This window comes from Balaenoptera musculus, chromosome 2 (assembly GCF_009873245.2).
Source record: "Balaenoptera musculus isolate JJ_BM4_2016_0621 chromosome 2, mBalMus1.pri.v3, whole genome shotgun sequence".
Lineage (NCBI taxonomy): Eukaryota > Metazoa > Chordata > Mammalia > Artiodactyla > Balaenopteridae > Balaenoptera > Balaenoptera musculus.
In genome coordinates, this window is record NC_045786.1 from 125662124 (window position 1) to 125676423 (window position 14300).

Below are 14300 nucleotides of genomic sequence, written 5' to 3' on the forward strand. Positions count from 1 at the left end.
CACCTTTTTTGAACTTTAAGTCTAACTTTTACCACTAATGATTCGATACAAAAAGGTTGAAGTTTTCTATAAACATTATTTAACCCTCAAATGGGGTTTGCGGACAGAAAGATCAGTGTTACACTCAGTTTACACAGGAGGTAACTCAGTAAGGTTAAATGTTCAAATCCAGGCGACAGAAGTAGTCTTTCTGATTCCAAATCCTACGCTAAGATTATATCGTCGAGGCTCCTTAAAGTTAATAATGAGTGGCTGGGTGAGAAGCTACTACTAATCACACTAAAAGGAGATGATATATTTAAATATTTAAAATGACCACCTAAAAAGCTGAAAAAGCGGCAAGGCACGGGAACTTTTGATAATACTGTAATTTTTAAGAAACGTGGACTGGTCCTGACGAGATGTGTAAGATAGGGCTCCAACGTCCAAAAGACGGGCTTCAGAGCAAACCCAAGCCCAGTAAAAGCGCCGCACTGACTGGCAGATTCCACGCGAACCACTAGCCTCCCACGTGTCTTTCAGGAAACGCACAGAGCACGAGGGATAAAGGAAGCCAAAGAAGGCTGGGGGAAAGGTAAAAACAGCGGCTAGGGCTTCCCTGGGAGACTGAGGGCACACGAAGGCTGGGGCGGGCTGGAGGGAACTCGCGGAGCATCTGGCGGGCACCGGGGTCCGAGAACAGGCCTGGAAGCAGCACAGGGGAGGCGTTCGTCAGGGGAACGGGCGGTCCGCGGGCCCCACACCGTGGAGCTCCGTGGTGGATCGGCTCCTCTGGTTTGAATGGGGGCGGAGGAGGAGAGAGTGCGGAAGAGGAATGCAGAGAGTGGACGAGACGCTAGAGCAGCGACAGGTGGCCGCGCGTGAGAGTCCGAGATTCGCGGGGGTGGGGGCTAGCCGCACCTGCGAGCCCTCTGAGCCGCCGTAGCCCCGCCCCCCCGCGCGTGGCGCCCCGACGCTTAGCGCGCGGGCCGCTCTCTTTACAGAGGTCCCTCTTGGCCGAACGGGCGGCCTCTGCTGCGCCTGCGTGGTCGGGAGGGGAAGTGAGGCGGTTTCCTCGGCGCCTTTTCCGGCGGCGGCGGCGGCGGCAGCAGAGCTGGGAGGAGGCGGTGGAGGCCGGAGGGAGCCCGCGCGCGGGGCGGCGGCTGGAGGTAACCTCCTGGGCTGAGCTGGCAAGGCGGGCCCCCTCGGTCTCCGCTCTCCTCTGGGGCTCTAGCAGTAACTCCCTTTTCCCTCTCTCTGTGTCTGCAGGCAGCGCACCGAGTTCCCGCGAGGATCAATGACCTGACGGGGCGCCGGAGCCGTGCTGCCTCTCGGGTGGCCTGGGTCGGTGGTGAGCGTGGTGCTCGCGGACCGGGAGCCGGGCCGAAGGGCCGCAGTCTCCCGCGGCGGAGCGAGGAGAAGGCGGAGGAGCGGGAACCGCGGCGGTGCTCGCGCGGCGCCTGCGGGGGGAAGGGCAGTTCCGGGCCGGGCCGCGCCTCAGCAGGGCGGCGGCTCTCCCGGCGCAGACTCAGCGCCCCGGCGGCCGCGGCGACTGGAGGAATCAAGTTGTGCGGTGGGTGATGCCCGAGTGAGCGACGGGTCCGGGCCTCTACCCCGAGGAGGCGACTCCCACGCAGGCCGCACGGGCGCCCTCGCGACTGGGAGGCTCCGTTTCGGTTTCGCGGCGGCGGCGGCGGCGTTGTTGGCGGAGGGGACCCGGGACACCTGAATGCCCCCGGCCCCGGCTCCTCCGACGCGATGGGGAAGGTGCTATCTAAGATCTTCGGGAACAAGGAAATGCGGATCCTCATGTTGGGCCTGGACGCAGCCGGCAAGACAACCATCCTGTACAAGTTGAAGCTGGGCCAGTCGGTGACCACCATCCCCACCGTGGGTTTCAACGTGGAGACCGTGACTTACAAAAACGTCAAGTTCAACGTGTGGGATGTGGGCGGCCAGGACAAGATCCGGCCGCTCTGGCGGCATTACTACACCGGGACCCAGGGTCTGATCTTCGTAGTGGACTGCGCCGACCGCGACCGCATCGACGAGGCCCGCCAGGAGCTGCACCGCATTATCAATGACCGGGAGATGAGGGACGCCATAATCCTCATCTTCGCCAACAAGCAGGACCTGCCCGATGCCATGAAACCCCACGAGATCCAGGAGAAACTGGGCCTGACCCGGATTCGGGACAGGAACTGGTATGTGCAGCCCTCCTGTGCCACCTCGGGGGACGGACTCTATGAGGGGCTCACATGGTTAACCTCTAACTACAAATCCTAATGAGCCTTCTCCGCCCATCCCCCGGAAGGAGAGAAATCAAAAACCCATTCATAGGATTATCGCCACCATCACCTCTTTCAATTGCCACTTTCTCTTCTTTGAATTTGAACTCTGGAGTTACAGTTCTGCGGTATGGGGGAGGGGGTTAGGGCTTTTCTTTTTTGTTTCTTCTCTTTTTTTTCCTTTGCTTTGCGTTAGGATGCTCTGATCTGACTTTTTTGACATGAACACAAAGTGCTAGATGCTCTTGTTGACTTCCAGCAAATGGGATGGGGGAAATATAGCGGTTCTTGGTAAATTCCTTTATAATAATGGTTTGATTTTTTTATTTCGAGAGAATCTTCTTTTCCAATGTATGCTTTTTTCCTTTTTGCCCAGTTTCCTTATCACTTGCTGTAGATGGCTTATTTTGCATTCATGCAGACTGTGTTGCAAGTCTGTTTCATCTAGTAAACTGAAAATTATTGCTTAATCAAACTGCCGTTTGTCTTTTATATTTAAGGCCTTTTTCCCCCTCCCTTATGAGTTCTGACTTTAACTTAGTAAATTCAAATGTGACCTTTTATATCTAAGACCAGGATAGTAAACAGCCCACAGTGGCAAATAATGAGTAATATCATTGTAATATGTTCCAGTTGCACATCACTGTGTTAAACAGGTAATGTAAGAAGTTCTTTGAAATTTCAGCTCTTAAGTTCTGAAACATACATCATGCATGAGTAAGGATAAAACTCAAGTTCCCCGTTACATAGCTAACTTACACTGCATAAAACTATGAAAATGTAACCTGTCAAGGACACATTTTTTTTTTCACTGCGAAGTTAGCAACTTTGCTGTGTTTTCCCTCTTTTTTAACTTTAAAAATAGACTTTTGCAGAAAATGGAGCAATAATGGTGTATGCCACACACAGATGAAATATTTGTAGATATTTTAAGTGACTTTTGGGCAAAACTGGAATATATACTTTTACCATGTTTCAAATGTCTAAGACCGGTAGTTTTTAAATTACTAGAATGTTTACTTTATTCATTTATAAAGCATTTAACAGTTCAAATTACATGCACCTTTTACCTAGTTGGAAAAAAAAATTCGTGTTTCCACATTACAGCAATTGATTAAGCTGAAGATATAAGTCTTTTTTTTTTTTTAATAGATGAGTGATCCATATCTCCATTAATTAGAACACTGGAAAAGATGTTTTACGAAAAAGGTATTCTGTTTGATTAACTCATGCTAATAGTCAGATATCCTGTTGGTTCAATAATACACTATCTCCTTTGAGGAAGGAAATGTGATGAATGAATGATGTGTAGACTTGAGGAATGACAAAAGGGGAAGTAGGATGCAGAGGAAGAACCTACAGATGACAATGAATGTAAACTTATTTTCCTTCAAGGGTAAGCAGTGTGCTCACTGGTGATATCCAGATCCTAACAAGATTACTTGCTTAGCTGGTTAGGACCAGTAACTAGATTATTGAGACCACTATGATAATACTTTGAACCAAATGTTAATGCTTGATACAGAATTGTGTAGCAGCATCTGGTTCTTATATAGCCTTAAGGATTCATTTTAGAGATCCTCAAGGAATTAAACTTAGGGAATTCAGAAATGTAGACTGCAAAGGCAGTATACAGGAAAAGGTGGAGTGGGTTTTGTTTATGAGGGTGTCTGAAAACTAAAATTGAACGGGATATCATGGTATATGATTGGACAGTATTGGTCCTTCATGCTTTGGCCATATTGTATAATGGAGCTTTTACCAAAGATGTATGAGAAGTATAAGGCTATAGAAAGTTAACTCTTCAAAGTAAAACTCTTGACAAACATTTTACTTAAAGCAGATGAGAAAAGGTGCTATGTTGTAGGCTCCTAATGGTGCAGAGGGATTTTTGAATTCAAACGCAACTAAAGTATAAAGTTCTCAGTTTCACTTTAGTAGAAGTATCTCTAGAAATGAAGCTGACACACATCTAAGAACATTTTAGTTGCTTTTAAAATTCCCATAGCTCCATCATAAATTTAATTACTAGTGTTTTAAACGATTACATATTAAGGTACATAAACATGGGTTATATAAATATCAATGTTATAGTAACATCCTTAAGCGACAAGCACAAAGGTATAAATGCCTAAACTGGAGGAAACTTGAAACCCTCATGTTAATTCTTAAATGTAGTATTTCTAACTTGTGACAGACAGATTGGTAGGCAGCCATTTTTTGTTTGTCTTAAAATAACTGGGGGCATAGTTAAAATTTTATACATCAAGTGATTGCTATGGAATGTTGCAGGTGAGATGTGGTTATTTTTAGTTTATTTGAAATGTCTTAACTGAAGGTGGGGGGAGGAGGGAAAGCAAATATTTGAAATTTGGAAAACCTTAAACCTTTTGCTGAGAAACTGTAATTTTCACTTACATTTTCTTTAAGGATATAAAAGGTTGATAATTGATGTAGTTAAATTGAATCATAACCATTGATGATCATGGGGGAGGTAATTATAGCCTGCAAAAAAAGTTACAATCTAAGAAGTTAAGAAATAAGATCCTGAAGTTTTTGTTTAATTGCATCAATTTCTGTATTTTATGTGAATTTATAAACTGAAGTAAGTTTTCAATGAGGTTAATCTTGTCTAATATAAGTAAATGAGTCTGTAGACTGTGATCTCCCCAAACGAAAAAGTACAGTACTTGGAATTGTGTTCTTTATGGTTGTAGTGTTGGTAAAGCACTAATATGCAGAAAATAAAGGAATTACACAGTGCAGTTTCTCACGTTATGTTACTCGTTTGAACTAGATTAAGTGGGGCGTGTGGTGTGTTGGGCCATGTTATTCTCCAGGGATATATGGTATAAAGTAACTTAGTTTGGGAGTCACCTTGCTTTTATATGAAGAAAAAAGAGAATCTGGTTCTTATAATCCTGGCTATATAGGAGGTTTTGCCCTGATTTAGTTCCACCAAATTTAATCTGATTTTATAACTTAGGACACAAAAGCAGTTGGAAATTTTTTAAAAATGAAGGTTCTATAGCAGTTTTTATTATGCTACTGTTTTTTCAGAAATCACAACCTTAGAGTTTTTAGGACAGAACTGTGTCTCTAAAGAATTGGCCTACGGAGTAGTCTTAACCCTTGACAATTGACTTTTGGATTTTAGAAAGTTTGTCTTTCAGAAACCAAGGTTGCTTGTCTGATAAGAATGGCAGAATTGTAGCCATTTAGAAAATAAAATAGTAGATGAAGAATAACTTGTTGGATAAAGGGGTTTTTAAACACATTTCCTTCCTTGTAGGCCTCCTTGTATTAGCAATTTTTGTAGTTTGATTTTAGAATATCTTAGTGTGATCTCTAGTATGATTTAACTCCCGCATTAATGTTATTAATGGCTATCAAGTATCAATTTACCAGAGATAGCAGTAGAAGATATTTTACACTTTAGTGAGTTATGTTTTAATACAATTTAGAAATATAGTAGCCATAATCTGAATGGTGGTGGAGCTTACTAAATTCCCAAAGTTATTTCCTCTATACCTTGCCAAGTATATATATGGATTATGATAAGGCAAATCTTTCCTTATAGGTAAAAATTGTTAAACCACATATAGCAATTAAAAATAACTTGTCTAATCACTGAGCCTAATGTATTTGGAGTATAGTATTCAATAGAATCTAGCCTTTTGCTTTGTTTATATTGAATGGTAAAAGACAAAGTAGGAAAGATTTGCAATTACAATATTACAAAATTTATAAAACGGGAATGTTGGGAGATGGAGTGATAGAAGAGGCAAAGTAACTTTTCCCTCCCCGCTTTGCTAAACTTGAAAGTTGCCAGACTAGATTAGTGAGTTGAATGGTCAGGGAATAAATACATACAGGTGAGGTCAAAGAGGCAGAACAGGTCTGTAGAGGGGTTTAGGACTAACAGTTGAAATTTGTTATTAAATAAGCCAAAGTAATGGTAAACTTCCAGGGAATTAGTCTAGAAATAACTTACTTTGTGGGACAGGAAGAAAATAGGTTTGAACTTTTCCCCCTTTATTTAAGATGTTTATGACTACTTGAAACAAAAAAAAAGGTATTTGTCATCTTCTTGAATACCTTTCCACTTGTCTTCATTTAGATATACAGTTGACGCTTGAATAACATGGGTTTGAACTATGTGGATATAAGTGGGTCCACTTATACATGGATTTTTTTTTTCCAGTAGTAAACACTACAGTATTACACAGCCTGGGGTTGGTTGAATTAGTGGATGCTGTACAACTACAAAGTTATGTGAGGATTTGGATTTTCGATTTTGCAGAGGGTCAGCGCTCCTAACCTCTGAGTTGTTCAAGGATCAACTATATTTCCTCCATGGTATTTGTTTCATAAGTGTGAGGGTAGGTTTATTTATTGAGAGCCTACTGATGTGCCTGGCACTGTTCTAGGGACAGGAGATATATCAGTGAAAAAAAAATCTGCCTTCATGGAACTTATATTGGTGTTGGGGGGTGGGAGTGAGAAATAAAAACATGTTAGGTGATATACTATGTATTACATAGTATGTTATATATATAGGGAGACTGATAGACATGTATTCAGAGAAGTCCTCATTGAGAAGGTAACATTTGAGCACATATTTGAGGGAAGAAAAGTTAATATCAGTGAAATTGATATAGTAACAAAAAGATAATATGTATAGTGTAAAGCTGGGGTGGGGAAACTGTGGCCAAGGGCAAATCTGGCTATACTTGTTTTTTGTTTTTGTTTTTTTAAAGTCTATTGAATTTGTTACAATATTGCTTCTGTTTTATGTTTTGGTATTTTGGCCCTGAGGCATGTGGGATCTTAGCTCCCCAACCAGGGATCAAACCTGCACCCCCTGCATTGGAAGGTGAAGTCTTAACCACTGGACCGCCAGGGAAGTCCCTATACTTGTTTTTATAGGGACTAAGTTAAGAATGGTTTTTTACATTTTAAAGGATTTTAAAAGACTGCTCAAAAAAACAACTGTGAATATGTGACAGAGACAGTATTTATCCTGAAAAGCCTGAAATATTTACTTATCTGGCTGTTGATTGAAAATGTTTCTTGACTCCAGATCTAAAGCCCAATTTTTATTTATTTATTTTGGCCTCACCAGGCAGCTTGCGGGATCTTAGTCCTCCAACCAGGGATTGAACCCGCGCCCTTGGCAGTGAAAGCGCGGAGGCCTAACCACTGGACCTCCAGGGAATGCCTGCCACAGTCTTACCACGTTTGAACAGTTAGTGAGCTTTGAGACTTATATTTGAATAGTCTAACCTGGATTTTTTTTCCCCTAGATAAGTTTAAATATGTGAAATCGGTAGTTTTTCAGTATCAGTTTTAACATTCTTAAAAATTTTGTGAATAATTTCATTAAAAGTGTTTCCTTTATTTTTATGGTGGTTTTACTGGTCTTTGGATATAAGTTAAAACATGCTTTTCTGTTCAACGTGCCCTTTCCTCCAGGGAACCTAGATTAGTTTGGAATAGTTTCAGGTACCATCATTGAACTGTGGCTTTTATTCAGTTGGTACTACTGTAATCAAGGCCTGAGTCCAGTACTTTTTATTATGAAACTTTGTAAGATGAAGTGTTTTATTGAATTGGAAACTAATATGATGCGTGATATTTGGTTTCTTCTTGTATTATTCCTCTAACCAATATAACTAGGAAAAATAATTTACTTCACACATGAATTACTTCTTGCATAGAGAGTTGTCCTATACTACTTACATAGTAGGATTTGGGAATCCATAACTATCTTAAAAGAGAACCTAAAACAAATTAGGAGTTATGGAAGTAAGTTTTATGGAGGACATTTACAAGTGAGCTTTAAAAAATAAAAATAATTCTTGTTCATAGAAAGATTTATGTGAAACTGATTATTCTGTTTCCAATTACATCTGAATAGACTGGCCTGAGAACGTTATAGCATGAGACGGCAAAAACCAAATTTGTTAAAGGTGTTATAGAAGCAAGGATCTGGACCTTTGAAGTTTATTCTAATATGGCAAACCAAAGTGCTTTCTCTCCATATCTTTTTATTTCTAGAAGTTAGTTTTGTGAACAAGTCCTAGGTTGGAGCTAGGTGAGCCTGAAGAGATCAAATTGGGAAACATTCTAAGAATAATAAGAATTAGCATTTTTTGAATGTTTGCCATGTGCCAGGCATTGTTCTAAGTATTTCATGCATATTTTCTTAATCCTCACAACACCTTGGAAGAAAGGGCTCCCGTTTGATAGTTGAGAAAACTGAGACTTAGAGAGGTGTATGTTAATAAGTAGCAGAGCCAGACTTTGGACTCAGGTAGTCTGTACTATACTGGGACTGTGAACCATTGGTTAATAATGTACTTAAAATTTTGTGTGGTTTGTTTACAAAAGGCTTACTCTGAGTAATATCCCAAATTTTCTTATTCGATCATCAACAGATTTTGAGTCCCTGTATAATTTGAGTCTTTCTGTATAGTAGAGAACATGATATTGTATTAGACTTCACTTGAGAAAATTTTTTTTTTCTGTAAAAATGACATGTGACTACCTGATAGATTGTGAATTTTACAGATCATCGTGAAAAATAGGAAAAGTTTTCACTGAGCTGATTATTTGTATGGTTATATATAGACTCCTTTTGATTTAAGAAAGTTTTAGAAAATTCAGAGTGCACAATTTATATTGTCTACCTGATAAATTCATAACTACAGACATTTCAGTTATTGTTTAATAAGTGAATTTTTTGCTTTTTAGATCTCATTACAGCTCACTTTTTTGTAAGTGACAGCAAGAGCCTAGAGTCCAGGGTTAGCGAGGTGTTTTAATCATGTATTTCGTAATTTAAGCTGGGACTTAAGGATAAAAGTTGATAATTTTGGTAAAATGCAAAATGCCTTATTTAACAATCCTTTTTATTTCTCACTAATTTCTATACGAGGTGAAATTTAAGGCTAGGTAAGACATACATATGAAATGTTCAAAGTAAGTAATCAAGTCTATCAAATACTAGACTTAGAAGAGAGATATATTGTAGACTGGAGTGGGCTGGAGAAGGCCAGTGGGAATTGAATTGGATGAACCTACAAAGTCAGAGGAATAACAGTATTACTACTTAGCTGCATGCTCATTGCGTGCTAGGCACTGTTTTAAGTGCATGCATGCATTATCTCATTTAAAATGTGTGAGCAAGGGTAGTAATCTACATATAGTATTTGGGAGATAGAGAATAGACTTGTCTGACTAGGGTTGCCAGATTTAGCAAATAAAATACAGAGCACCCAGTTAAATTTCAATTTCATGTAAACATTAATTTTTCAGGACAGGTATATCCCAAACAGTAGACTAAAATTGTTGTTTGTCTGAAATTCCAATTCAACTGGGTGACCTATATTTTATCTGCCATCCTATGTCTGACTGGAGTGGTAGGAGAGGAGGTAGTTTCAAAATGGAAATTAAAAATGGAATTTTTAGAATGCCTCAAGAACTAGACCAAGTAGTTTGGATATTATTTTCTGTATCATGGAAGCCACTGAATTTTTAAAATATTTGTATAGTGGGAGGTAGTCATAGTGTTTAGGAATATTAATCTAGTAGCTTTGTACAGAATCATGTATCAGGGTCATGGATAGAGGCTGGAAGAAAGAAGGCCTTTCAAGAGACTGTTAATTCAGTTGAGAGAACAAAGACCAAGTATAGCATTAAAGAAAATGAGAAACAAAAAAATAAAAGAAAAAAATTTTTTTTTTTTTTGCTGCTTTGGGTCTTCATTGCTACACTTTCTCTAGTTGCGGCGAGTGGGGGCTACTTTTTGTTGTGGTGCACGGGCTTCTCATTGTGGTGGCTTCTCTTGTTGCGGAGCACAGGCTCTAGGAGCGGGGGCTTTAGTAGTTGCAGCACGTGGGCTCAGTAGTTCCAGCGCATGGGCTCAGTAGTTGTGGCTCACAGGCTCTAGAGCATAGGGTCAGTAGTTGTGGCGCACTGGCTTAGTTGCTCCACGGCATGTGGGATCTTCCCGGACCAGGGATAGAACCCATGTCCCCTGCATTGGCAGGCGGATTCTTAACCACTGCGCCACCAGGGAAGTCCCAGAAAAAAATATTTTAAAAGAAAAAAATGAGAAACAGTGAGATAAAATAAAATTGGTGGACATACATTAATGTGAAGGGAGAAAGAATTCAAGATTGTGATCCTTAATTTTTATGTAAAACATAATGGTAGCACCACTGATAGAAAGAAACCAGGATATATAGCAGCTTTGAATAGAAACACTTGGATAATTGGGTAAGGTATCTCATTTGCAATCTTGAAAAGAGATTGAATCTGTTAATACTCTCTTTTGTAACTATTCTCTCTTAGAGCAGTGCTGTCCAATATATATATATTGCAAAGCACATATGTAATTTAAAATATTTAATATGTAATTTAAAACGTAGTCACATTTTAAAAAGTAAAAATAAACAGGTGAAATCAGTTTTAATAATATATTTTTAACCCAATGTATCAAATATATTATTTCAATGTCACCGGTATAAAATAATTATTAATGAGATATTTCACATTCTTTGTTTCACACAAAATCTTCAAAATCCAAGTGTATACAAAATTATATACTTAAAGCACATCTCAATTCGGACTAGGCACATTCCAGTGCTCAATAACTTCATGTGGTTAGTGGCTATCATATTGGACAGTTTGTTTTTAGAGGATGGTCATTTCTTCCTGATACCATGCCTACAATTTCAGTAACTGCATTAGAGGATACCAGTTAAGATCATTGAGATACGATGAACTTTTTAGGCCAGAGATTGGCAAACTATGATCTATGAGCCAAATCTGGCCCACTGCCTGTTTTTGTAAATGAAGTTTTATTGGAACGTAATCATGGTCATTTATTTGTGTGCAGTCTATGGCTCCTTTTGCACAGTGACAGCAGGTTGAGTAGTTAGGACAGAGACCATATGGCCCACAAAGCCTAAAACGTTTACTATCTGGTCCTTTACAGAAGTTTGCCAACATCTTTCTAGGTCCCATACTAGTTCCAAGAATAAAACCCATACTTTATACATTTAAATGAGTTTTCAGAAAGAAATAATATTGAAACAGTTAAAAGATAATGTATATGTTGATTCATTTATTCACCAAGCATTCATCTACTAGGTTCCAGACACGGCACTAGGCCCCAGAGCAGGAATAAATAAATGTCCTTAATCTTCAAGAAGGTCACAGTCTAGTTGAAAAATAGAGACATGTACACAGATAATTACAAAGATGTGCTATAATAGACGGTGCATTGACTGCACACCAGTGAGGCACCTTCCTCTGACTGGGGAATGGAAGGCTTCAGAAGAAGAGGACCATCTGAGGTCAGTTTTAAAGGATGAGTAGGAATTATTCAGATAAACAAGAGGTGGTTGACATTTGAGGCAGAACAGTTATGTGCAAAAGCCAGAAAGTGTTAACATAGCACCACCAGGAATTTACGGTTTATTATGCCTGGAGTTTAGGGTGGACTGGTGTGAGATGAAGATAGAAAGATGATGAGGGGCTGGATCATGAAGTGCCTTTGGTTTTTTAAGGACTTTGGATCCTATAATTTGGGTACTAGGAAACCTTGTGGGATTTTTAAGCATGAAATTGCATGAGATTTACACTTTAGGGAGCTCACCAAATACTGTGTAAAGGATGAGTATAAAGATCCTAGGCAGGAAACCCACTGTACAGACAAGATGAGATAGAATTCCCTAGTTGAAGCAATGGGTATGGTGGTGGAGAGGAGAGGATACATTTGAGAAATACTTGAATGATATTTTGCGAAGTATGTTCCGTGGCACACTGATCACAGAAGATAATCCTTGGACAAAAGGCTGCCAAGCTATTTGGGAAACGCTTCATATTGTATCTGCATTTGGGATTCACAAGGCACTTTAGCAGTATACTGAAGATTCTTAGAAGTCCTGCCTTAACCCAGCATTTCCCAAACTCATTTGATCACCAAACCCTAATATTTAAACAAACAAACAAACCAATAAGTGTTCCAAGGACTATGGTTTGGGAAACACTATTTTAGAGACAGAATAAACAAATTTGGGCCAACCGAATGAGAGGGAACAAGGGGGAATGTCTGCATGATTGACTGCTAATGAAGGTTATAATTATAGAAATATAGAGGGAAAAGAGCAAGTTTAAGGGGAGGAAGGAGATGACATACCCAATTTTGACAGCAAGTTTTAGACACCTATGGCATGAACGTTTACATGGCGGTATCCAGTCTATATCCAGATAGGACATCTAGTCTACAGATAGAGGTTTAGAAGTTAGCTTGTAAATGGCTTTTGAAACCATAGATGCTAGTGAGATTTCCTGGGAGTGAGAAGAATAAAGGGCAGAGGATGGAACACCTCCCTGGGGAACACCAATGTTTAAGAGGTGTGTAGAAGAAGAGGGTGTTAACAGAGAAGACTGAGAAGACAAGAACAGAATATCAGTGATGTCATATCCTCCAGGGAGATCAAGAAAGCTGAAGTACAAAGTAAGTTCTTTGGAATTGACATTAGAAAGTCATTGAGATCTTCCTTAGATAAGTTTGAGGGAAGTGGTCAGAAACTAGTTTGTAACAAAAAAGACAGGATGTAGTAGAGAAGCTGTTGATAGAAGTGGTCCAAAAAACTGGAGATGAAGGGATGATAACACTTTAATACAAGAGGGTCATTTAATTTTCAAAACATTATTCAGATAAGTAGGTATTGATTATTGAGGGTGCAGTGGGGAATGAAGAACGTGTGCTCCCTACCACCCATTTCCTAGAGGGAAAGGAAAACTGAAAAAAAGAATCCATTTGAAAAATGTTCATCTTAATTCCTTTAAGCTACTTTTTTTGTTGTTGTTGTTGCTTAGTTAGACCTCTCTTCTTGGAAATGCCTACAGTGACCATGCCCAAGTAATTCTAGTCCCACTATAATTAAAGATGTGATGGTGGCACCCCTATCTCACAAATGTGGAAAGTAAGCCATGGTGGCTATGACCTGTCCAGTAAATCACAGCAATTAGTGATATGGCTGAGACTAGACACAAAATTTATTTGTATTTATCAATCATATAGCCATGGACTGAAATTTAAAAGAATTTCTAAATGCAGGCATCATGATTAACCTAATCCCAGAGTTACCAATATACTATGAAACTTCTCTTAAGATTTGCAAACTGACACAATACTTTCTGTCAGCAACAGTTCAGGATATTTCTTCCGCAGTGATTTAGGAGTTAGAGGGGGAAATTCTACAAGATGACAAAATGGTGTATAGTATTAAATAATAGCATATGTTATTGAATAATTATTGTGTGTCTGCCAGTGTGCTGCAGGCTTTAAATGTTACCCCCACAACAGACTAGCAAAATAGGTGGTATTATCTCTCATTTTACAGGTAAGAAACTTAATGGACAAAATTTAAGTAATTTGTCCATGATACCACAGCTATGAAATGGGAGAGCCAATAATTCATACCCAAGTCTTACTGACCTCAAAGCAACAGCCTTTAGGAAGGGAAGGTTCTAACAAACTGCAATAAAATTTTTTTTTTTTTAACATGGAACCCAGTAAGACATGGTGGCAGTGATCCAGGGGAACTGTCTGTCATTAAGCCAATTTATCAGGTGATTGTGGGTGCTTCTGGGGACAAAGCAATATTTTGGAGGGACAGGGACTTGTTTGAAGTGTATGAGGAAGGTGCTTCCCTCCAATGAATGAAAGAGTTGGCAATTTTAAATAACTCCCAAACATTTTTCTTTATATATCCACTAGCACCTGAGGGCCTGGTTGACAAGGAAGGCTTTGGGGTAGGGGGTGGGGCACAGATGGTGAGGAGGAAGAGGCATTCTTCTCTATCTTGCGTTAGATAAGGTGACATCAACTTAGTTTGAACTATATCTCTATATGCCCTCGATTAGGGGATGGTTTGCAAGCTGTTCTTTTTCAACAGCAGCATCAGTACACATGGTTTCTGAGCTCTGTTGTAGCTGGCCAGATACCATCTT

At 39.9% G+C, this 14300-nt stretch overlaps 1 protein-coding gene across 1 annotated transcript; it reads left to right on the forward strand.

The window, feature by feature from the left end:
• Positions 1-998: 998 nt before the first annotated feature.
• ARF6 (ADP ribosylation factor 6) lies at positions 999-5032 on the forward strand. Its single transcript, XM_036842521.1, has 2 exons — positions 999-1148; positions 1249-5032. Exon 2 carries the CDS (start codon positions 1738-1740, stop codon positions 2263-2265), a length of 528 nt encoding a protein of 175 aa, XP_036698416.1. The 5' UTR covers positions 999-1148; positions 1249-1737; the 3' UTR covers positions 2266-5032.
• The last annotated feature ends 9268 nt before the right edge of the window (positions 5033-14300 follow it).